The sequence below is a fragment of the Chaetura pelagica genome, unplaced genomic scaffold (genome assembly GCF_000747805.2).
Source record: "Chaetura pelagica isolate M959 unplaced genomic scaffold, ChaPel_1.0 scaffold3, whole genome shotgun sequence".
In the NCBI taxonomy this organism is placed as follows: domain Eukaryota; kingdom Metazoa; phylum Chordata; class Aves; order Apodiformes; family Apodidae; genus Chaetura; species Chaetura pelagica.
This window is the reverse complement of record NW_009952974.1, coordinates 4,509,403-4,533,683: the sequence shown is the minus strand read 5'-3', so window position 1 is coordinate 4,533,683 and position 24,281 is coordinate 4,509,403. Positions and strand designations below refer to the sequence as shown.

The 24,281-nt window shown below is 40.2% G+C and overlaps 1 protein-coding gene across 1 annotated transcript in view; it reads right to left on the bottom strand.

Moving 5' to 3' along the window:
- Positions 1-24,281, bottom strand: part of CNTNAP5 (contactin associated protein-like 5) — a 193,692-nt gene that overhangs the window by 109,708 nt on the left and 59,703 nt on the right. The window contains exons 6-10 of the mRNA XM_009996233.1: positions 23,219-23,403; positions 20,556-20,696; positions 10,068-10,332; positions 7,359-7,508; positions 5,435-5,606 (exon numbers count right to left, since the gene is read on the bottom strand). Of these exons, the coding sequence (XP_009994535.1) occupies positions 5,435-5,606; positions 7,359-7,508; positions 10,068-10,332; positions 20,556-20,696; positions 23,219-23,403 (913 nt within the window). The remainder of the gene's footprint in view (positions 1-5,434; positions 5,607-7,358; positions 7,509-10,067; positions 10,333-20,555; positions 20,697-23,218; positions 23,404-24,281) is intronic.

Genomic DNA, 24,281 nt, shown 5'->3' with positions numbered 1-24,281 from the left:
TAAAATACTGAGAAGGAAAGTGCATAAGTGAAGACACCATTAGGAAAAAGACATCCTGTTGTGGTTTTTTGGTTGGTTTTTTTTGTTGTTGTTGTTTGGTTTTTTTCCTCTAAACTGAAGAACTTAGCAAAGTCTTCCCAGTTTGTATCTGTAAAGCCCCTAACACACTACCTGCAGGTGAAGGATAGGGAGTCTGGCTGTATAACTAAAGCTAAAGACTTGGTGGAGCTCACAAGAACGGAGTGAACCTCTTCTGACTCTGACAGCATCTATGTGCAGCAAATGAACTTTTTATGCTACCTCCCCATCTCTCAACACTGACATCCTCCCAGCAGATTATGGGTCAAAGACAGAAAGCATTATTATGTTCTCATTAGACTTTCTTACTTCTCCCATTCCCCAGGAAGATTTTATGTTTAATATGTTGCCCTCAGGAGATGCCTTCCTTCCCTCACAAAAATTGTGCAAAACACCAGGAGTGATAGGGCTGTATAGTTCCTGTAGCCATGAACTTAATATGTATCACTCTGACCTGAAAATGAATTCAAAGAGTCTACATTTATTTGTTTGGCTCTATGCCACATGGCTTTTGGTCAGAGATGGTCAACACAATACATGCACTGCTGCAAAAAACTGCATAGATACTCAGGTATCTCTTTCCCTCCCCAACAAAAAGGCTCTGAATTCAAGGACTGCATGGCACCTTTACTTTCAGACATCTCTACCTTGTTACCTTCTGCTCTGTACCATACCACAGAGAAGAAATGCTAGCATACTTTAAGAAACTGCATTTTCTGACTTATTTATCCAGTGTAAAGGAAAAAAAAAACAACACCCTGATATGCACCTGCACTTCTAACCAAGCAGAAATCCTGAAAAAGCAACTTCAAAGATGGATAAAATGAAATCCACTTCCTTTTAAGTATCTTAGAATGGTTTGGGTTGTGTACTCTGATAGTTCAGCTAGTGATAAGGTATTTATTTCCTAATAAATAGCAAGTGAAGGATTGACATAATAAATATGAGAGAAAGCATTCAGGCCAAGTTCACTTGAGCACATGCATAGTTCAAGTACTAACAGTGAGAGATAAGATGATATTAAGGCTTAGTCCCTCAGATGGCTCTACTTAAATTAATGGAGGCTCCTCACTTTATACAGGGAATCCATGGTATGTGTGTGGGGGGGTTGTATATAATGTGCTTACACAACTACATTCTCTCTGAAAAACATACTGCCAGCATAAATAGCAGTTCAACTTGGCCATCTTTCAAAACAAAGCCAGTAATTCTCTTTTTAAGAGCAGACACAAGTTGCAGTGAGCTACCTAACCACTGCTTTCAGGGCCCAGGTCTGAACAAGCTCATCCTACAAGCATGTAAAAAAAAAACAAAACTGCTCTCTAAACAGAGGCATATTCCTCAAAAGGGTTTTTTTGCTTAGATAACAAAGACAAATGTCCCATTTACATGTTAATTAAGCTACACAATTCCCACATGCATTAAAATTACAAACACACGTGCTTTCCAGTGGAAACAGCGAGAAATTTTACAATTAAGAAAAGGAAGATCACATTTCTGGAAGAAGATACTTTTACAGATTTTTAATAGTCCTTATTTAGAAAGAGTGATTAGCTGGATACTGCACCCCCAGAGTCAGACCCCAACTTCCTTATTCTCCAGAGCTGCTGCGATTCAACTGCTAGTTCAACTAGCTGTCCTAGTTGAACTACTGTGACAAGTTGAATTACTGTGACTAGCACGGTCAGCCATCTTGTGCAATGTACCAATGTGAACATTTGAAAACATAAGGCTACACCATGCAGACTAGACAGCAATAGACTCTTTAGATTGGAATTCAAATCTGTTCTGCATTGGGTTTGTGTGGCAAGGTTCTGGTAGTGGAAAGCTATAGGGGTGGCTTCTGGAGAATCTGGTGGAAGCTTCCCCCATGTCTGAGAGAGCTAAGGCCAGCTGGTTCCAAGATGGACCTCACTGCCCGCCAAGACTGAGCCCATTAGCAAAGGTGATAGTGCCTCTGTGATAACCTAGTTGGGAGGGAGGGGAAAATGCACAAGAGAAACTGAAGTTGGAGAGAGGAGTGAAAATATGTGAGAGAAACAACTTTTCAGACACCAAGGTCAGTGAAGAACGAGGGGGAGGAGGTGCTTCAGGCAGCAGAGCAGAAATTCCCCTGAAGCCTGTGGTCAAGACCATGGCAAGGCAGGCTGTCCTCCAGCAGCTTATGGAGATCCATAGCGGAGCAGATAGTCATTTGCAGTCCATGGAGGACCCCCAAGCAGGAGGAGGATGCCTTACTTAAGGAGGCGTGGGACCTCCTGTGACCCCATGGGAAGCCCACAATGGAACAGACTCCTGGCAGGACCTGTGGATCCATGGACAGAGGAGACCATTCTGGAGCAGGTTTGCTGGCAGGACTTGCGACCCCATGAAGGACCTACACTGGAGCAGTCTGTTCCTCAAGGACTGCATCCCGTGAAAGCAATGCATGCTGGAGCAGTTATGCAGAACTGCAGCTTGTGGGAAGTACTCATTAATGCAGAAGTTCATGCAGGACTGTCTCCTGTGGGAGGGATGATCCCATGCCTGGGGCAAAGAAAGACTGTGAGGAGTCCTCCCCATAAGGAGGAAGGGGCAGTAGAAACAACATATCATGAACAGACCAGAACCTCCATTCCCTGTCCCCCTACACTTCTGGCAGTAAGGAGGTAGAGAAACTGGGAGTAAACTTAAGCCTGGTAAGAAGGGAGAGATAGATGGTAGGTGTTTTAAGATTTAGGTTTTACTTCTCATTATCCTATTCTGACTTTGATTGGTAATAAATTAAATTTTCCTCAAGTCAAGTCTGTTTTGCCCATGATGGTAATTAGTGATTAATATCTCCCTGTCTTTATCTCAACCCACAAACCTTTTGTTGTATTTTCTCTCTTCTGTCCAATTGACCAGAGAGACTGATAAAGCAGCTTTGGTGGGCACCTGGGATTGAGCCAGGGTCATCCCACCACACGTTCTCCCAAATTTTCCATCTATCATTTGTTGTAACCAATTATGTCATACTATAGGTTTGCAGAACCTAACATTTTCAAAAACAACTAGAAGGAACACACTCCAAATATTTTCTTATTCTTTCCCCAGCTTACCATCAATTGTGCTGGCAAAATAACACAAATTATTTGCCTCTTGTCTGTATTGTCCTTTATTCTTTGAATTTAATCCCTCTTTTAATCTCTCCCTTTCTGCTAAAACCAATCTCAACTTCAGAACTGCATCAGCAGTACTTCACACTGGGCATCTTTGAACACCTTTTGTAACTTCCTGACATCAATTCTGTAAATTTAACCTTTCAAGATTGTGTCCCAGATGTGTTATTTGTGTAATATGACTTGGAGAAAAAGTAATAATAAAAAAATTTCCTTCATTCTTCCCTGGAAACCAGCTTCAGCACAGTTATTGGAGTTGCAAGATGAGAAAAGAGTTCTGGGTGTTTCACTGAAGGAGAAAGCTGCAATCTCCAGGGCACAGGTGAGGTTGGTGCCCTTCTGTGACAAGGAAAATTTCTGAGCTTCAGCCCAACCCTTTCCCACACCACAGGCTCTTCCCTCTCAGTGCACCTCCACTGAACCACCAAATCCAGCCATGAAAGAAACACTTGTTTCCAATAAAATCCTTTTTTTTTCCCAATCTATCTTGGTTTTGTGATTGTATCTACTATTATATCTAGGTAGATCACATCTACTATATTATCATAACTATCATAGATCATATCTACTATACATCTACCTTATATAGTACAGACTTATATAGTACAGACAGCTTATATAGTACAGACATATAAATCTAAGGCTGTCAAGAGAATCACATTGGAAGGGATTGCTTTAATCTTCACTAGCTCAGGTATAACTTTTGTTTACATGTGTGATATGTAATGATTGTGTAAAGTTCCACCACTCTTATTGTGTTTGAATTCTTGCCCTAAATAATTTTTTTTGTGGGATCACAGATTGATACTTGTCATCCGTAGGATACCAAAGATGATGAATACACTTGCAGTAGTACCACAGATTTATATTGTAGCCTGGAACTGGTGGCAATGAAGGCACTGGAGATGTACCACACAGCACCTCTGCATCGTTACAGAAGAGCCTTTTTCTCTTTCAATATACAAATATACAAGTTGCCTTGAAATGATCCGATCAATCTTAAATAATCCATTTTTCCAGGAAAACAGCAAAAAATTTCTTTATCTTGATTCTTGGGAAAGTTTACATTTTATGTTTATTTTGTTGAATCAGCTGCATCTTACAAATTCTGTCATTTCAGGCACACCAAATATGAAACTTATATCCCTCTGAATTCAGTTATCATTAAACATGGGAATAGGTTTGATCAGCAGAGTCAAATGTGAACACAGAAAGATGAGCACAAAGGTCTCACATAACAGAGGCTGTGCCCACTTTTCAAAAGACTGCAGCTCCAGCAGGCTGATGACTCCCTACGGTAGACAATAATGAAGACCAGCCTTTAGCTCCTCCTCTCTAAGCAACAGATCTGAAAAATTACACTAGATGCTTTAAGCTCCTAATGCATTTCCAAAATGTCCTTACTACTCTATGCTTAACTGTATGAAGCACATTAAATTTCCAGTAGTCCCATTTCCATTTTTCAGACCTTAGATTTTAAACAAAACAACAAAACAAAATCTGAGCCTATGATTCCACAGACCAACTTTAAAGTACACAATTGCAGAAAGAATTTAGAAATATTTAGACACTAAATATCCATAGGAAGGAGAAACTATGAAATACTTGAAAAAATATTGGTTGCTTATTTGCTCTCTAATCTTGATGAGAAAATTGGGGCATCCTGTCAGGCTTCAGCTTCGGAGAAATTAAGATTAGTATGGAAACTGAAATGTGTCTCTGGTAGATAGAGACATTTCATCATTATATTGTCCTACTGAATGGGCAGTATGCCACATGAGGTGCACCATATCTCCATTATAAACATGCTGTGCTGTAATGGCTAACAAGAAAAATTGTAAATTATCTACTTATGTAAAACCACTAGTATATTAAGGGGATGACATGTTCTGATTCATCAAATATTTTTTCCTTTGCTTTCATTCCCTCCTAAAACTTCAAAACCATCAAGTTGTTTATGCATAAAATATAATCCTTTCACCAATCTGTAGTTTGAATTTGCATACTCTACAAGTCAATGTGAAAAGAGCCTCATGTAAAGAAACCACTTCCCCTTCAGTCCTCCTGTCTTTGCTGTAATATTTTTTATTAGCAGGTCCATTATGCCTAATATCTGTAATGATGAAAGATTAGAATTTTCACTTAATGCAACCAGTATTTATAAACCACTAGGATGAAAAAAAGAACAAATGTAAGAAAGAGGAAACAATAATTACCTGTCTTTGATGCCACACAGATCAATGTGTAAATCACTAAAATTCCCCAGGGAGCCTTGCTGAACTAAAATGAGGTCCTTGGGTTGGTTATCAATAAAGATGAGCCTCATACAGCCTTGGAAAGCAGTTACAGGATTTAAACACTGGGAATCAGTGAAATTGTCAGGACATCCTGTGGGAAAAAGGGAAGAGGCAAAGAAGAACGTTGGAATGTTAATCAGGGTGCTGAGGCATCCAATATAAACCATAGTATTACCTAAAAAGGTTGGACCAGATGACCCTTGAGGTCCCTTCCAACCTGGAATTCTATAATTCTATTTCTGCTGGCATTTCTTGATGCAAGAACTCAGAGGCTCATTATTCTAAATGTTTTCATTCCATGTTCTGTGCAACCTTCTGTGTTATAAATCATTCAGTAAGGAAAAAAAAAAAAAAAAAAAAGACAGCAGCTACTGGAAACATCAGAGTATGTGGTTTTTCACACATCCTAAGCATAATCAATTTTTTTTCCATTGTCTTTAAACTCCACAGTTGATAGCAACTGACCGCTATAAAAAAAGCTGTGCAACTTGTAAAATCATTATGGGTTAAATTCTGCTGCTGAAGCAATCCACAGAGTTAAAAAAACCCAAAATCCCGTAGACAGAGCAAGAAAAAGCCTCATACAGCCTTGGAAAGCAGTTACAGGATTTAAACACTGGGAATCAGTGAAATTGTCAGGACATCCTGTGGGAAAAAGGGAAGAGGCAAAGAAGAACGTTGGAATGTTAATCAGGGTGCTGAGGCATCCAATATAAACCATAGTATTACCTAAAAAGGTTGGACCAGATGACCCTTGAGGTCCCTTCCAACCTGGAATTCTATAATTCTATTTCTGCTGGCATTTCTTGATGCAAGAACTCAGAGGCTCATTATTCTAAATGTTTTCATTCCATGTTCTGTGCAACCTTCTGTGTTATAAATCATTCAGTAAGGAAAAAAAAAAAAAAAAAAAAGACAGCAGCTACTGGAAACATCAGAGTATGTGGTTTTTCACACATCCTAAGCATAATCAATTTTTTTTCCATTGTCTTTAAACTCCACAGTTGATAGCAACTGACCGCTATAAAAAAAGCTGTGCAACTTGTAAAATCATTATGGGTTAAATTCTGCTGCTGAAGCAATCCACAGAGTTAAAAAAACCCAAAATCCCGTAGACAGCAAGCAAGAAAACCCTTCAAATCTGAGCTTCCTCAGTATTTGGCCAGCTCTGAGATCCAAAGCCTCCTGTGCATCCTCACTTAGTGCTGTATCTAGAAGGTTCACCAAGATCTGAGACTCACTGCAATAAGCACTACACAGAAATATATTAGACAAAAAGACAGTTGATGACACTCCCTTTATCTAAATTAATGCTTCCACTCTAAAAAGCAGAAGGTGGTATTTTTTTCAAGACTGTTCTTTCCATTTTCAAAATTGAACTAAATCTACATTAATTTCCATGAGCTTACAGTACCTAAATACCTTTGTAGATCTGAGCCATATGTCAATTAACGTCTGAAGCCTAAAGTCACTGAGCCTGATCAGGACAGTGATACCTACAGGAATATTAATGATACCAGTAGTCCTCAGGCCTTTTAATAGAAAAAAAACCCCAACACAAAACACTTGACATAATACAGCTTTGTAGGTTTTGCCTGTTTTGCCAGCTAGATATAGGTACCCATTGGCTACAGCCACCAGTAAACTGCTCCTCCTCTGCCACTGTTGACCAAGACCCTTCAGCCTTCCCACAGTGCTGTATGCACTGCACCTCCAAAAGGGATGTAAAATCAGTTATTACGTTAGCTCTTGGCTGCAGAGTGCACATGGGAGGAGATCAGTGTTGAGCACCTGAGGATCTGCATCATGAAAACCTGTCCTGCATCTGCCTGAAAAAGCTTACCTCCAAAATAGTAGCTGTTCCCAGAGTAGATCCTTGAGACAGTGGTTGCATGGGTAGCAGTGGCAGCGTTGTTATCCAGCGTCAGGGTGATGCGATGTCTTCTGGCATTGATGTTAACAGAATGCCAAAGCCCATCATGGAGATTGGTGCCTGGCAAAAAAACAGGTACAAAGAGTGAAAAAAACGAGGTCAGAAGACAACTGTGTTCCACATACCTCCTTTTGTTTCCAACCTGTGACCACAAGTGTGCAGCTCACCAAAAAGAGGGAGAACTGGCAGCTGAAAAGGAGTCATTACCTACCTCTGGAAGAAAAGGCCAAGAAAGTGAAAGTTTTGAGAGTATTTATGTAGGTCATCTCACTCTTTAATCTAAACTGTTTCTTGTGCTACAGGAACTCAGCAAGCTAGGAGGGTCCTTTGCCTTTCTGGTTGCACACTATTAACATTTTGTGGGGTTTTGTGTCTTATTTTAAGGACAGGGCTTATAGCTCACTGGAGCATGCAGAGATGATCTTGGTTGAGCTTCTGGTACTAAAAACATGCCTGAGTTTGCAGAAGATTAGGTTCAGAGAGATTTTAATACCCTGTCTCAGATTTCAGTATGAAACCTGACAAACTCCAGTAGGTACAAGTAGGATTTGTTTCTTAAAACTCTTTAGCACTGAGTTAGCACAGTCGTGCTGATGGACTCACCTGAAGCCTTTCTATATTGGATTTTGACATGGGTCTTGTGAGAGCTGGGATTATTGCTCTGACCAGGAACCTATGAAGGTACACAAGAGATTATGGTACACTGGGTAGCTAGTTTTTCTTCTAGACACTTGTGCAAAGTGGGAAATAACCTCTCTGTTCTCTTATTCTGAAAGTCAATGTTGCATCTCATGGCTCTTGAAATAGCATTGCACAGCTAGAGACACTCCACATCATCTGAGAGCTGTGGAAATCAGTGGGCAAGCTTCTGAGCTCACACACAGTAATGCGGACCAAAACTAACCTAATTACAGCTCAAAATATAATCACATCAAGCTGGAGTCACCGAGAGCAGGCGCAGACTACTATTTACTCCCCTCCCTAATGGAATATTTTTTGTTAATGTTGCTTTCAGAAGAAACAAACGAGCACTTAGTGACACAAAGAGGTGTGAGAACAATTCAAAACAAAATAAAAAAAAAATTGTGGGTGTTATGTGTAGGAAAAGCCATTTCATTATGAATTTGAAAATGAAACAATTTCCACAGCAATGGCTGTTAACACATGCAACATTTCAATAAAATAAAAAGCTGGCTTCCCAGCAAAAGAAATGATGATTTTTAAGCTAGAACAAGTCCATTTTGAGGTGAAATACGTTGTTAAAGTTTGAAAAGATGTCAAAACAAAATCCCATTTGGGGCAAAAATATGTCCGTTCTTAAGGAAGCATGAGTTTATTGTGAGTACCTGACATCTGCAGAACACAGCACTTGCAATTTCTGCATATTGCCATGTGTAAGCAGGCAGTTTAGCAATGTTTTGGATAGCACTGAATGCTGGGCTCTGGTTTGTGTTTTCAGAGCTACATAAAATCAAATACACCCAAGCAAATATTGACATTGTCTCAGCTTTGTCAACAATTTCATTAGGAGTGCAATAAAGGTTGGAAACTCAGTTTTCAGCACTTAATTGCAGCAAGTTAAGGCTGTAGCAATCACATGAATAGGGATAGATTCAGGGCTGCCTCATTTTCTATAATACAGGGGAATGAAACACACAGAACAGCTCTGCTTTGACAATTCTGACAGATTTTCTCTCTGCTTCTTTTAATGGACACATCAGCCCTCTTTTAGTCTGTACTGGGAATACTTTAATGATACATATTTTTTAAAGGCTGCTTTTTTAGAAAATACTATTATTATTGTTTAGTTTTGAGTTCCATCATTCTATTACTCATTCCCCTTTGGAAAATGGGTATTCAACTTACAGGGAAAACAAATTTCCCAGTCTCCTATCCAGCATTGCTGCATAGCAGCAGTGGCCCTGGCCTAAAAACATTTCTGTTTGGGATGCCAACATGGCTCATATAGGTCACACTGAGCTGGCAGCTGGGCCACTCTGGTCCTGCCTCTGTTTCACAATCTGAAATTGTTCCCCTGCTGTCTCTGCAAGCCAATGCATAGTTGTTCCGGTAGGGGTTTACAAGCAATATCCCCAGAATTTCAGGTCAGAGAGGAAACCCCATTTCACCTTTTGTTCATCCTGCACAAAGCAACTTGCAAACTGGCTAAGAAGGCTGGTGAGGGAGCATGAGGAAAGAAAGCCCATAGTCTCTCTTCTGAGCATAGTGTAAAGGGAAAATGTAAAGCTACAGTTAGAGGAAGAAACCAGCTCTGGGGCTGCCTTGACCTGTGCCAGGGAATGGTGCAGTGGTTAAGCCGGCTCACAGCTGACTTCACCACAATCTGAGGATGGGAAGCAAGGTCTTCCTGTGACCTGACTGAAGAAAATTTAGCATGACATTAAACACACAGAGGTTGAGCTGTCAAGTATGTTGAGTCTAGAGATCTCAGGATGCCTATTTTCCATGCTTAGACCTACTTTAAACTGCACAGAGAGGTTCTACTTCTGGAAAGCAAGAGAAAGTCTGAAGAAAAAGGAAGGCTGAGTGCTTCCCTTCATCCTGTGGGGTTGGACCTTTGTATCTTAGAGAGGGACAGATAAGACTAAACAAAAGTACCTTCACTGATTTCTACCGGGTTCTTTGTCTCTTTCTGAATAAGTAGAGTCAATCTCCCACTACGAAGGTAAACCAAGAGAGGTCCTGAATTTTCAGACAATTCGGTGAACAGAAGCAAGCCATCTTTATTCCATGTTCGAAACTGGAAGCTGACTGACAAACCGTCAATTTGAGGAGTGCCAGGTAGTAGCAAGTAGCTTCGACTGGCACTGAGAAAGGTAATAGGAACAATTTGTGGCTCTGAGCAGGAAAAGGTCACGTTGCCCTGCAAAAAATAAAAAGCAAACAATCAACAGGACAATTTATTTTTTTTTCCAGTCATCCGAAAACATTCATAGTTAAATAATCTCCCTGGATTTCTAATGGCCCTCAAGGCTGAAATATGGATTGTTACTCAAACACAGATCTTTGGAACTCATTAGGAAAGGTATCTGTCCATTCTGGGAAAACAAATATGACTTCAAATTTTACTTCAACCTCAAATGAAGAGGCCAGCAGAAGACGATCAAAAAAACAAAGCCTCAGTTCTTAAAAGGATCTACATTTGTCCAGATGTTCCAAATGAAGACCATGCCTGGGTGCAGAAGGGCTCATTTGGTAGCCTAGACAGACAATCTCTATATGGCCACACCTTCAAAGTGTTTTCCCAGAACCTCCCATTTCAAGCTCAAGTTTAGCTGTATGTCAATAAAATCAAACTCATTTGGGTCTATGTTGACTGCAGAAGCTGATACTGAAGCATTAGCAAGTCCACTTGAACTATTACGTGCTGTGGGATGTGATACAAATGTCCTGTGTTGGCTCCACAGAGATGACATTACAGAGGTGTGAACAAGATAAGCTGCAAGTGAAAAAAACAAAGCATCCTCCAATGCACAGAGATCCACCCAAACATACTACATTTATTCTAAATATAAGTAAAAATGCAGCCATTCATGACAGTACTTTTTTTGCCCATTTACAGCAATGCTACATAGCAAAAATTGCCTCATCTACTTGAATGGATTAAAACATGAGGCATTTATCCGAGGTTTATTTGAAATATTCAATATATAACTTGTAGTAGCACTACTGGTTATGTTTTCTTTTACTCAAACTGAGACAGCCCTGTGCTAGTTCAAATAATAAAAGTCCACTTAATAACAGAAATAATTAAAAATAATTATTCTGAAATAATACTCAAAGAAAAAGTCACTTGAATGCAGTATTTATAGCGAGAGTATTTATAGTGAGATTTCCTGGTCAGTTCTAAGCCTCATGTCTTCCACAGGGTATTTTGGGGAATTATGAAAACATTATATACACAGCAAGTGGTGAAATCCAACACCCTTTCAATGTTAAACTCAGTTGATCACTCCAGTCATCCAGCCCTAAAATCAGTGGTAGCACATTCACTCAAAGCAGCCTGCAGAATCTGTACCAGCATGTATTGCTGTTGTTTGTAGATAAATCGACCCCACCACTCCGTTCAGCAGCTGCAGATTACCCAACCAGTTCATTCAAGCCATGTAATAAAACCTTAACCATACATAAAGCCAGGGCACATTCAAGGAGCTACATCTTCCAAAGCCACACCAGGAAATTGTTGCAGCCAGTTTGCTTTGAACTAGGCTGCTTTGTGAAATACCAACTAGAATTCGATAAAAACATCAGAGTAAAAGGCTTTTTCCATGGCACCACTTCTCATCAGAGCTGGTACCTCACTTTAACAGGATAATTACAATAAGCAGCACTTGATGGATGTGTAGGAAGTTGCACAGTGCTTGGGGAATTCCTCTTTGAAATTAGACAGCTGAACTGCTATCTATCACTTTCAAATGTCTTTCTAGTCTTCATTCTAAAATGGAAAATAAATAAAGCACCAGATTGAGACCGAGTTATAACTGGTTGAAAAACCCTTGATAGATATAGATCAAGTTATTTACATATTCCCTGTCCTGTTAAGTGCAGAATGCTACATAACTGATTTAGCAATAGCAAAAAGTATCTATGGGTTTTGAGATATAATCCAAAGTTTATTCAAACTCACCTGAACATAATCAGGTGAGAAGTAGAAATTTGCTCTCAACCTTTTAAAAGTTTCTACAACCTGCAGCATTTTGCCTACATAAGAGATAGCACAGGCTTTTTTCTGGTTGTTCTTGTTATGTTTCCACCTCCATTTTCAACCTACTTCATTACAAATTACACTAAACAAAGACAGTCAAATATATAAACAAATACGGTTAACATTCTCTAGCGGTTTTTGGAGGTCTAGACATTTAAAATGTTGATGACCAATTTTATTTGGTATTTTAGACATTTACACATTTAGACATTAGTGATTGAAGTAACACAAAATAGTAAGACATTTACAGATCTTATACATAAAACTGGGGCTTGAAGCAAAGTTCCAATGTTATGTGAGTCTGCACTCAAGTAACTCATTTGCTTCACTTCAACTGACTCACTTAGGAGTGAAAAACCTTCTTAAAGCAGCATTCCAGAGCAAAACCAAATTATACACATGAACAAGTGGTGTTGTCCTTACAGTGGCCTACATTGCCTACCTTCCTTGTGACAATAGGACAAAAATTTGAAAAAGAAATAAACAATGGTTACTTTGAAAAATGTTCATCAAGTGAAGTGGGATAAGTTCCCATTACAAACACAGTTGTATTTGTCCTGAATGTTATTTGCAAATTATTTCAGCAGGTCTAAGCCAAAAAAGTAACCAGCTCCCCCTAAACCTGCATCTGATCAGGGGCCTTTGCTTTAATTGGCAGCAGCTCTGAAACTCTCCAGGGTACATGCAAGACTTCTGGCAGACACTTGATTTTATAATTGAACCCAGTTTAACGTCAAAATATAAGCTCATTGGCTAGGAAATGGGATAAGAAGAGTCTAATCTCTAGAGAAAATAAAGGAGATGCTCAGCTCTACCCAGCTGCTGGAAACTCCAGCTATCTTGTGGCATTTGAGAATTCCATTGAGTCCATCGTCTCCAGACTGATTAATGACTCATTTAATAATTGAAATCTTTCCAAAAGAGTTCTTATTGTTCTTCAAAGACAAACCTTCTGAACCTAGAAATGCAATAGAGGTATTTGCAATTTGTTCACCAGCTGCCATGGCACTTCTTTTAAGACAAGTGTACAAGCACCCAGATTTCTGGTGGCAGAGTATGGTTGTAAAGATGGGTCTTCTTCAAGATGTTGAATGAGTAGGTGACATCATATTTAAGCATTTTAGGGAAGAATAAGAGCCTTTCCTACTAAAAAGTGAATGGAAGAACTCCACTGCTGTGTTGGGTCTGCGTGACAGCTGTGTGATACTGGGGGAGGACCCACACTGGTGGCTCTGTGAGAGCCACCTGCAGCCAATGGAGGAGCATGGTGCAGCAACCTGTGATGGACAATGGTGGATCAGATGAGTATCTGCTGCCATGGAAGACCCCACACCAAGGGAGGTGACTGTTCCTGAATGACAGCACCTGGTGGAAGGGACTCATGTCAGCAGAGTTATGAAGGATTCTCTCTCATGGGAGGGACCCCACGCTGGAGCAGGAGAAGAGTGTGAGGAGTCCATTTCCCTGAGGGGGAAGGAGCGGCGTGTGACAAACTCACCACAATCCCCATTCCCATCCCCCTGCACCATTTGGAGGGAGGAGGTAGAGAAATTGGTAGCAAAGTAATTTGGGCTCGGGAAGAGGGAGGGAGTGGGGGAAGGTGTGAGCCATAAACCTCATCCAAAACTGATTGGAGTCTTTCCAAGGACTTCTGCAGAACTTCAATAAAACCTGTATAAATTTAACTATTTCCGTCTTTTCTGGCCTTTCTTCATGCAGTATTAAGTAGTGTTTAATCAAGATATTAGACTACTACAACACCACAGTTGGGGCAACTGGTGACCAGTTTCTTATACATGCACTTTGCTCTCACACAATACTAAGCAAAAGTAATATATATTTTGGAAATTATTCAAACTGATAGCTGAATTGAAACCCACCACATTTACCCAACCAAAAGAAAAAAAACTCAAGATCACAGCTGGAACAGGAAGAACAATAAATTAGTATTTCTGAGCTCTCATTCTACCTGTGGGTTAGAGCATCAAATGGGTAATTACTTTCCTCATTAATCACTCTACAGATACTATCCAATAAAAAGGATATCTTGTTTTCTGCAGAGGATTATAAAGGAAGATTTCATATTACAGGTAAGGGGACTAAAATCCCAGGCATGTCTGAGATATGGATGTGAGTAAACTGGTAAGAATATCTCCAGCTTGGAAACTAGAGGACTCTTTCTAGCTTTGAAGACACTGAGGCTGCAGACAAATTTGCATAGAGAGTAACAGAGGAAAAAGGTGACCTCTGCTGCAGTTTGTAACAGATAAGATGAAAAATTTTTACTCAGCTCTGAGCAACTAGATTTTAATAGGGGAAGTTCCTTCAAATTCTGTTTTTAAATTGACTGTCTCAAGCAGAAAAAATGTTAGGAGACCCTCATAGATTAAAAGTGCTTCTCAAATCAAGACATTGCTAAGCACAGCAAGTCAAAGTGAGATACCAACTCCAGCCTACCGACAGACTGGTGCAAACTGTCTTCAAAGAGGATGAGGAAGCACCAAGACACATGGTGTCACTTGAGTTAGGACTAGTTAACTCAGTGAACAACTAGCTCATCCAAAACGTAGGGCTCATAATTTAATAGAAGTTCCTATAATGAGGTGGTTTTCTCTGAACAAATTTTTATTACGGAAATCTGAAAGCTTTCCTGATCCAAGTTTCACTGAAACTAACTTATATTTGATAAAGAACTGCCCTATCTTCACTCACTCTAGGTAACATGTATGTCAATAAGACTAATTGTTTATTACATTGACTTCAGTTTTTCACACTAAGATAATGTTTCTATGTGGAACAAGTAGCATTTAACAAAACAGAAAGCTTCCAAAAACCTAAAACATTGTTATGGTGACAGAATCAGGGACGAGATGCTTGGCTAGACATTTCTGGATGTTCTTTATCTCAGACTTCTAAACTGACTATGCCACTCAACAGAAGTGAAAAAAGATTTTACCATTTTTATGCTCATAATAACGACATTATTTTTTCATTATATGCTACAATAGCTAAGAGTAGCTGGCAAAAGATGGAAGCAAATAGAACTAATTTGGAAAAAAACCCCTTACATAATTTCCCTCGGAGTGACAGAAAAAGGAAAAAAGAAGACAGGAAGAAACACACAAAAAAATACAGACCACTTAATATCTTTCCTCCTTTGAACAAGCCAGCCTTTCAAATTCACCTTGCCAGAAGTGAATAAGACAGATGTCTTAGATCAAACTTGTAAATTAGCATAATCCAGGCCCAGTTTTTGTTTTAGTTCAGGTTAAACTGATCTACAGCTTTTTATGTTTTATTATCTGGAATAAAACACAGAAGCAAAGAGATTTTGAAACTGTTATTGTTATTATAATAATAATTATCATTATTTTAAAAAAAAACAGGGCCACATCTACCTTAAAATAGAAAAGTACAAAAAAAGAGTAAAACTTACCAGCCCTTTAAACTTTTTTTTTTCTTTATTATCATTTCCTCTTTTAAATTCCAGTCATCTCTGCATCATAGCACAGCACCAGCCTAAATGGTTTGTAGGAACTGCACAGACTCCAGGATCTTGACTGTGATGGGGTCAGCTTGCCCCTTTTAGTTATGCGAGGCAGCCAAGTACCAAGCAGTTCCCAGGGCCTTAGCAACTGGAAAAAGACCTATAAAACTATATTTAAGCCTTAACTTAACAGAAAATTACATTTTCTCCCATTTTTCTTATTCCCCACTAACTCCTATGACAATAATTAGTCATATTAGTCATCTCTCTTGCTCTCCCACAGGGACTAACAGCCTTATCACCTCCCGCCTTGAAACATCCTCCTCTGCTCAGCAGGTATTAACCACCCTATTCACTCAATTTGACTACCCAGATAATGTAATACATTAAACTCTGAACAATTGTTTCTAACTTGTAATTTGCCAAAGGCTGATAACTCTCAAAAAAATCCTGTTTGCTCAAAAATCTGTCTTTTTTTTTTCTGCCTATGTCACCCAGTCTTATAAAAAAAATATCATCTCCCTGAAAGACTTGCTTCACTTGTGGTCATCTCAGCTATCAAAATCCCAACACAAAGAAACTGTTACATCAAGAAAAGGCAAGTTAATTATTGCAACTACATGCTGGACTGTGTAGTTACACACTGAAAGCCTTTAGAATTGTAGACAAAGCCCACTGAAGTCAATGGGAAAAATGTCATTTAAATAGGCTTTATTTAAAGGCCTTGATTGAGGTGGCACACTTAATTTCTTTCAAAACAATCTGATTATACCATTCAGCAACAAAAAAATGGGACCTTAAAATGAATGCTATATATATAGACTTTCCTAATATTCCACACTGCAGATAGGGTGTAATGGAGACACATATGAAGACCCAGAGAGCAGACAGAAAAACAGAAGAAAGCACAGAAAGCTATTTTTACAGGAATCAAATATGTCCAAAATCTGCCTTCTCTAAAGAGCAGCAAATTCAGTTATTTTTTTAATGTACATATCTGACTCACACTTTCAATAAATAATTGCATGAAAAGTCTTTTTAATAAATTCAACTTAGTCACTAAATAGTTCCAACATTTTTTTATTTATGATTCCTATAGTCTGATTACAGTGCGAAAAATAATGAAAATTTTCGAAAAAATAAGAAAAGATACATCTAACTCCTGGTTCTGCAAACCCTAGGAGAGGCCTTCACGAATCCCCAGCCAGATACTCACAGATATATCAGCACCTACAATAGCATTTTGGTAGAACAAGATGTTCATAGACAAGTAAATTCTTATCAAGATGAAGGTATCTCAAATCAGCTTAATAAACCAGCATGTTTGGATTCTCTATAAAGGGAATGAATTATTAGTTTACATTCTCCTGTCACTAGGTGTCTTTTCTTGCTCTTTGATGCTGGCAATTGGTTATTTCCCTGAGGCACTGCAGTGATGCATTTACATGTCACCACATCTCTTGCTGTGCTGAGTTGTCACTCCCAGATTCAACATGGCAGGCCAATAGGAGAATTCAAGCTGTCTCAGGGCTGACAACTTCTGCCGTACAATATCCTGCCCTCCTCTCAAGTCAGTGCAGGGTTTGTTCTGCTAACTAAAAATCTAAGTCCAGTTCCTGTTAGCTGAAGGTAATGGCAAGGAAAGAGGGACAGGGTTTTACTCAATTTCAGTGAGTACCTAGGGTGAAGCATTGAGAAGATGAAACACAGCATCTTTTCTTGAGACTGAAACATTGAGAAGATCAAACACTGCATCTTTTCGTTATCTCTTCATTTCTCTTCTTCAGACAGCTTCTTGTTTTGGAATCACACATCCGTGACACATGGAAAGACTTAAGACCCTGGCCACAGGCCACATTAGAGTAGTTCCTAAAGGTGCAACCTTAATCTAGCAGTAGGTAAACACTGGTGGCCAAGACACTATAGCTATTTTCAGGATGCTATAGCTATTTTTCTCTTAACTACTCCCTCAGCCAGATGTATTTAGTAATTTTTAATGGATTTCTCTTCCTAGAACTTGTCCCACCTCCTCTCCTGCATCTACATGCACTCTTAACAAGCACAAAATCTTTCAAATAGGATTTCACTGTAGCCAGAGTCTGGTGGCCAGAAGATCTCATGCTGTACGGAAAGACAGGGCCCTCCCCCCCCGGACAGCCAATAGCGTTTAGTTTAGGATGAAAGCAGACAGAAGTGACGTAAACCCTAGCTATATAACTCTGTATCACATGCCAATAAAGGCCATTTTGCCGTCCACCACATTGGTGTCTGCGTGCTGATGACCCAAGCGGCCTGGGGTTGGTCACCATGCCGTTCCTGAACCAGGTCACCACACCTTCCGAAGGCAACATTTCACCATCCCAGATAATTTCACCATCCCAGGTTAAATATCCTTCAGCAAAGGACAGTTCCTATTCTGCTTCTTGTAAATGTGGCTCCTACTAGAATTTTTTCCTGCTCCTAACTACTTGCCCAGGAAGCATTAGTAACTACTGTACAACTTCTCATAATGAGCAGCCTGCACTTCTTTTGTGCTGAGAAGATAACTAGTAAATAAGTCAGATCTTTAGATTATTATTTACAGAGGTTTCCTAAGGGTCCAGCCCCAAGACCATGACAGTGGTAATTACAGAAATTTGACTTCTCATAACTTCTCACAATTAAAACCAGTAGCCGCTTCAGAGAGCAAATAAAAGATCATCTACCATCTCACCATACTCAGTGACCTAGAGGAGAAAAAAACCCACAGCAAAAAAACTCCAAAACATGCCATCAGGGACAGAAGAAACCCCAGAGAGAAGATAGATAGCCTGTCCAAATAGATAGGGGAACCACATAGAGAGGTTAAATATCAGGCCATATAAAAATGGAATTCTGAAAGCAAGTTCCAGTTCAAAGAGACAGGCTGCCTCGTTATCTTGAGATGCTCTCTCAGGGGGATTTATTGCAAGTCTGACAACTGCAAACGAGTTACAGAAAAGAATAGGTGGAATGATAATCATAGCCACCACCCAAGAGTACAATACATAGTATAGTACTTTGGTATTGACAACCTGTAGTTTCTTCCTCTGATTTTAGATGCAGCTGATTTGGGGCCATTATTTATATGGATGAGGAACTACTTTATAAGAGGAAATCTATACCTCCAAAGCTGCCGTATCATTCTCCAGCTCACATGAAAGATGTCAACAGAAAAAAACCCACAAAGTTGATGGATATGAAAAAACAAGAGTTTAGCTCACTGTCAACATTCACAGAGCAACAGAGAATTAGGCAGAGACTGAGTGTTGAAGTCTGTCTCTGTTTTGGAGGCAAAAACTGATGTCTCTAAGCATTAATGGCTTTCTTACCTCAAACTGACCAGTTTGTCCTCCAATATCTTTTGGTAGGAGACAAAGGTATTTTGGGGACTAACTACAGAACCATGTCTGGTGATCTCCAGCTTGGAGGGAGGGGACACAAGTACACAACAAGTTATTGGAAGAAGTGTGACTCCAATTCCCTGCTGTATTTAATTACTCTTCTGTGCTGTTTCTTTAATTGCATTTCCACTCCAAGCAACCTTAAAAACTAAAGTCATGAAGCAGAGAAGCTTGCAACTCCCTGAGGATACAGATTGTTGCCTGAAAACCTCAATGAACTCTGAGTAAAAAGCATTTAGTGAAGAGGAAGTCTGGCAGGCAAAAGACTACATTTAGCAAGAACAAGTTATTTTAATTTGAGCAAGTAAATTGTTAAGGAGTGGGGAAGACTAAGAAGATGGGAGAAGGAGATGAGCCTGTGAAAGCTGGAAGTACCTGAGAGTTGCTAGAGGAGATAAACAGCTGTGATAGAAAGGATACTGGAAAACAACAGACTTAAGGGGACTGTTTCCTACAAAAGAATGTTCATTGAAGATTGAGGCAACCTTTCCATGCACTTTGTGTACACAAATGTCACAGACACAGTCCATAGCAACTCAGACATCTTGCAAAATGCAGTACAGAAGAAAGCTTTTGAAAACTATTGCATTAGAATAATCTCTTATGTGAGGGAGATCAAAGGATGGGGGTACATCCCCTCTACCTTAAACTGACAAAAGGAGAAGAATTCATAGACTTTCGATCTAGCATTGGCTGAATCAAGAATTGTGATAACAGAGTTTCATTGCTTGGGGCCATGTTATACCCAGACAATAACCTTCAGAGAAAAAACACATTATAAAGTTTGTTCTTGTCCCCTTTAGGAAGGCCTTCCTATTACCTAGGTGGCAAGACAACCAACTGTTTAATGACCTAAGAAGCAGATCAAGGATCTTTCCTCCCCTTAGAAAGTAAGCTGAGGGAAGAGCAATTTAACAAAGTTCATAGGATTTGTGCCTTAGAGTCCTCAGTCAGAGCAATCAAACTTGATGTTATTAAAGCAAAATCCCTCAGTCCCAGGCTAAGGGAGCATCTGAGAGACAGTCTTGACTGCCAGAAACACAATGCAGGACTTCTTACCTATTACCTTTCCATTTTCCATTTCCCTGTGGAATTTTGCTGCTACTATACTCCACAAAAGTGACGAAGAATGGTTCAGAAAACAAGGTTTTGTCTGAGTTAACTAGGAAAAAAACATTTCTATGACTTCTATTATGCAATCACAAAGAAACATTTTCATCTTGGAAAAAGAAGTAAAAAAGCTTCTCCAAATAAATTCTAATACACCTGGGAAGTCAGAGAACTGCATTAATTTGCACGTGTCTTTCAGTAAGTCTCAGCACAGCAGTTGGTGCTGGCTGGCACTAGCCTCAGCAATATTATTTTAACAAGCTAATTATGCCCAAAGATATCCAAATCTGAACTCCAGCTATTCAGTGAAGCCAACAGCATGGAAGTAAAGAAAGAAAACATACATTAATGTCTCTTACCACAGTATAGATCTGAGGTTTGCGCCTTTTTGCCAGGTCAATTATATTGACTCCGTTGTAATAAAGGTTCTCAATGCACCCATGGAAATTTTTCCTCTGAAAGGTTCCAGGTTTCCCCGGGACAGGAATCCCTCCAAAACTGAGCTTTTTGGAAAGAATAAGAACAAATTTTAGTTATTGCCCCAAAAACAAGAGGACAGAGCCCCACCCCACACAGCCAGCTGGGATATTATCCAAGAACCAAGTCACATTAACAACATCATCTCAGAGCACGAAGCAGGGCCTGGCTGCCCACCAGGGGAATCACAGGCCACACAGCATTACACCTGCTGCAGAAATGCTGCTACTGCAAACAGCTCCATACTCTGGAAGCACCCTGACACATCACTTAACCAACCTAGCATCACCAGCCCCCTACCCAGGACATCCAACTCAAATGCTCAAATGGTCTCCAGGTCACAGCACCCACTGGCCTGGAAGATGTGACCTAGCAGCAGACCACAGTGGCCAGAAACTGCTGAGCAATGGGGAAATTAACTCTTCCTGCCCACAGAGCCCTGGGTTTGCCTCCAAGCTGGAGTCATCCCTTTTCACCAAGAATTTATCTGAAAAGTTCTGGTTTCAGCAAGTGGAGGGTGGTATGACACACAAACTATCCCATTTGCACCCTGCAATACTTTCCCTGAAATTTTGGTGTGGTTTGGTCTTTACAATGCATGCACAGGGTATTTGGGACTGAGCAGTGCAATGGAGAAGTTCTGCAGGTTACACATTTAAATACAGCTTCTGCTGGGCCATTGCCTAAATACTGAAAGATGTTAGTATTGTACAGGTTACAACTCATCACTTGATCTGGAGGGCTAAAAGCTCTAGGAGCCTAAGAAAATAAAGCTTCCAAAATCCTTGGAGCACAATTACTTTAGAATCCTAAGGAAAAATAAATAATTTGATTATTTTTTTTTTAAAAGGAATAAAATAAATTAAAAACAAAAACAAAAACAAAAACAAAACCAACTTCTCACAACCTTATTTGTCAGATGACAAAGCTCATTCCCAGTTAGGCTCACTAGCCTTTGCTAAAATGTCTTGCTGGTGGTAATGCTCCTTTTTTGTCATTTGCCCAATCGCAACCAGAAACATTGAGAATAATATAATGTAGATGAGAAGCCTGCAGTCACTAGACTTCAGAGTGCTTCCAGGATATTGGGAGCTGTGCTGCAATCCTACTGCATCCACTGCAGCAAGGGCAAGCACTGCTGCATGGCACTGCTGACGCTCTGACAGCTGCTGGAACCCAGTCAGCCTTATTCCTCTGCCACAACTCCTAATTGGCATCAACCTTGTAGCAGGAAGCAAGGAATTTTATTACTTTGAAGTTAGGGAAGCTGATGAGTCAATTATTTGGCTTTTCTCAACTCCAGCTTAAAAGTAGTTACAGCTCTGGCCCTTGCTAGTTCAGCCTGAAGCTGTTCCAGAATCTCACTTCTGAAATGTGCCATCCCTACAATAACGTGCTTGTGATTTGGTACAGCAGTGCAAGGGGGTGGAAACCACTCTCTCCACCCTGCTTTGTGAAATGCAAAGAAGGGAATTTCAGCTGGAACATGAGAGAAGCAAAGAGCAGGCATCTGCCACTGTCGAGCTGTCTGCTTTTGTCCCTTGGGTTCGCTGTGAACTGATCCTTTCCAGAGAAATGAATCTGAAGTGCAGAGGGGAAACTTGTGGTCTCTTAAGCAATAAACCATGCCAGCTGAACACATCCAGAGTGGTGGCTCTGACTGTGCAAGCATGACGCTGTGCCTTGTGGGCTAGAGCAAGACTCAGTAGACAGGCATGTGGGGATAAAACTGAACATAGGTAATTTGCACACAGGTGTGCATTGGTGGGGGAAAAGATGGGGAACTGCCTTGCATATATACATGATTATATAAAAGGTTTTTAAGGTATTTTTTAACAGCTATCAGCCATAAGCACTGAACTGCCAAAGTAGTATAAACTGGACTCTGCCACACCACGGCCTCATCACAGGGGAGCACACCAGCTTCAGGTCTTATGGGCAGGAAGGCAGGATGTATCCTCTGCTCGGTCGTTCCTTGGCTGAGCTGCACTGACTCCCTAGACCAGGATTCTCTGCACCACAACCCCAGCTGTGAAAGGAGCTGAGCGAGAGCTAGTTGTCTTGACAGTTGTGCTCAGGGTATTCCGTTCCTAGTGGGAAGATGATGGTCTTTTATCTGCTCATCTCGCTCTGGAGAGCTGTAATCTGAGCAAGTGGTGGCTGGACAGAGGCACAACTCAGAGCTGGTATCCCCATGGTCATGTCAATCAGATGCAGGGATGGTATGCAAAGATCCCATTAAAATAACATTGGAAATGATGACACAGTAGCTCTCCCTACAAACAAGCGTCGTTACAAAGTGCTGTACTTTGAGGTGTAAGCATAATTCAATACACATTTGCCCAGAGACTGGCAATTTTCTGAGACTATCATATTTGCACTGACATAATCTAAGTTTGTTAACTGTGCAAGATGTTCTCTGGGAAGGAAACATTAAATAAAGATCTTTGCTGGAAAGAAGCAGCTCATAGGGTAGTTAATTTCCATCACATTCATTTTATACTAATTCAACCTTGTCTCTCAGGTTATAACAAAGATCTTCACACACCTCATAATCAATATCCAAGTGATCTGAATCCCCCTGTGTTCGGAAATGCTGGGTGTGCTTGTCCACTGTGAAGTTCACTTGCTTGTTGAAGCGCTCTATGAGAACTGAGTGCCAGTGCTGGTCATCCAGGAGGCTGCCCAGGGTGACAGAAGTGTGGCTGTTACTGAAGTGCAGGTTGGAATCCCCTGGAGGGGAAGAGACAGCCAGAAGACACCAGTTACCTCCAGGCCCTTAACTGAAGCATAAAAGCTCAAGGGGAAACATGAAAGAATGCTCCTAGATGTACACTGGAGCTCTGTCCATGAGAAACAGACCCTTGACAAAGCTTGCCTTAGATTCTTTGGGTTTGCCTTATATTCATATACACATGCATGTGCACATACACTTTTTTTCTTCCTGAAATCCTTGCAATAAACCAGGAAATTTTTTTCCCAGTGCTGCACACCACACTGCTGCACAGAGGAAATTGCTACTCTGCCTGTGCCCTTCATTCTGCTGTGTATTTGGGGTCCTGGTGTTTTAAGAGCTCCCTTTGGGCTGCACCAAAACCTCTTATCTATTTGCATTAACAGACCACTCTGGACACTTCTGTTTCAACTATGCGCTTTTCGTCTTATGAAAAGAAAATTGCACCTATTTCGAGGGGGAAAAGGCCACAAGTCAATGAAGCAGGTGGAGTGCAAGAATTTCCTTCAACTCAAAAAGATTCTTAAACCTGGCATAAATGTCCAAAAGTTTAGATTAAGAGGCGTAAAAATATTTAGTCCCTAACCCTGATGTTTTCAAGCACTTTTCTGTTTTCCAGCTGCCTACACACACAAACACTTTAGAGCCTCTCACCAAAAGGGAGTGTGTGTCCTTCTTTCTATCCCAGCAGAAAACTGTCAGGAAACATGCAAGCAGATTCAACAGCAAACACCAAAACCCTTGCCCATGACATATGAATGCACACAGAGGATTCCAAATGGCTAAAATCTGTATACATGGAGCTACTGCTGGAAGAGAAACCCTCTTATCTCAAACTATATATTCACAACAGCGTCTCCTCTGGAAGAAGTAACAT